This window comes from Kryptolebias marmoratus, unplaced genomic scaffold (genome assembly GCF_001649575.2).
Source record: "Kryptolebias marmoratus isolate JLee-2015 unplaced genomic scaffold, ASM164957v2 Scaffold107, whole genome shotgun sequence".
NCBI lineage: Eukaryota > Metazoa > Chordata > Actinopteri > Cyprinodontiformes > Rivulidae > Kryptolebias > Kryptolebias marmoratus.
The window spans coordinates 1-1,026 of record NW_023665841.1 but is presented as its reverse complement, the minus strand read 5'-3'; the positions used below and the strand labels follow the sequence as shown (position 1 = coordinate 1,026).

Here is a 1,026-nt window from a genome sequence, read left to right as displayed (position 1 = left end):
CACCTTTGACCTTTGGTTCAAACACAGTGTAGGTAGGAACTTCCACTCAGGTGGCAGGTGTTGCTGGATGGAGGAGGACAAATAGTTGTTGGATCATGACTCCACATGGACCTTTAGCTTGTGTTTGTCTCTGTGTGGACAGACAGACTGGGAGCTAATTCTTTATGATTCCTCCACAGACAACTTCAGTATTTCAGGAAGAGATTCAGAGATGAGGAGCAGGCCAGCAGGATCATCTCCCACATCAAGACATCACGAAGCCTCCACATCATGTGCCACATCCCAGTCTTCTGCTGGATCACTGCTACAGTTCTGGAGGATATGTTGAAAACCAGAGAGGGAAGAGAGCTGCCACAAACCCTGACTGAGATGTACATCCACTTCCTGGTGGTTCAGACTAAAGTCAAGAAGTTCAAGTATGGTAGAAGAAGTGAGACAGATCCACACTGGAGTCCAGAGAGCAGGAAGATAATTGAGTCTGTAGGAAAACTGGCTTTTGAGCAGCTGCAGAAAGGAAACATGTCCTTCTATAAATCTGACATGACAGAGTGTGGCATTGATATGAGAGCAGTGTCAAAGTACTCAGGAGTGTTCACACAGATCTTTAAAGAGGAGAGAGGGCTGTACCAGGAAAAGGTGTTCTGCTTTGTTCATGTGAGTATTCAGGAGTTTCTGGCTGCTCTTCATGCCCATCTGACCTTCATCAACTTTGGAGTCAACCTGATAGGAGAAAAACAACAAACAGCTCCTGTGTTGTCCAAACCATTTGAAAACACAAGTCTTAATGATCTCCATCAGAGTGCTGTGAACAAGACCTTACAGAGTCCAAATGGACACCTGGACTTGTTCCTCCGCTTCCTCCTGGGTCTTTCCCTGCAGACCAATCAGACTCTCCTACGAGGCCTGCTGACACAGACAGGAAGTAGCTCACAGACCAATCAGGAAACAGTCCAGTACATCAAGAAAAAGATCAGTGAGAATCTGTCTGCAGAGAAAAGTATCAACCTGTTCCACTGTCTGAATGAA

At 45.9% G+C, this 1,026-nt stretch overlaps 1 protein-coding gene across 1 annotated transcript; it reads left to right on the top strand.

Annotated features, from left to right (window-relative positions):
• Positions 1–6: 6 nt before the first annotated feature.
• On the top strand, positions 7–1,023 carry LOC119616839 (NLR family CARD domain-containing protein 3-like; the record flags this gene model as incomplete). Its single annotated transcript, XM_037974498.1, has 1 exon — positions 7–1,023. A coding segment is annotated over exon 1 (753 nt), but the record flags the coding sequence as incomplete, so codon positions are not given.
• Between the last annotated feature and the right edge of the window lie 3 nt (positions 1,024–1,026).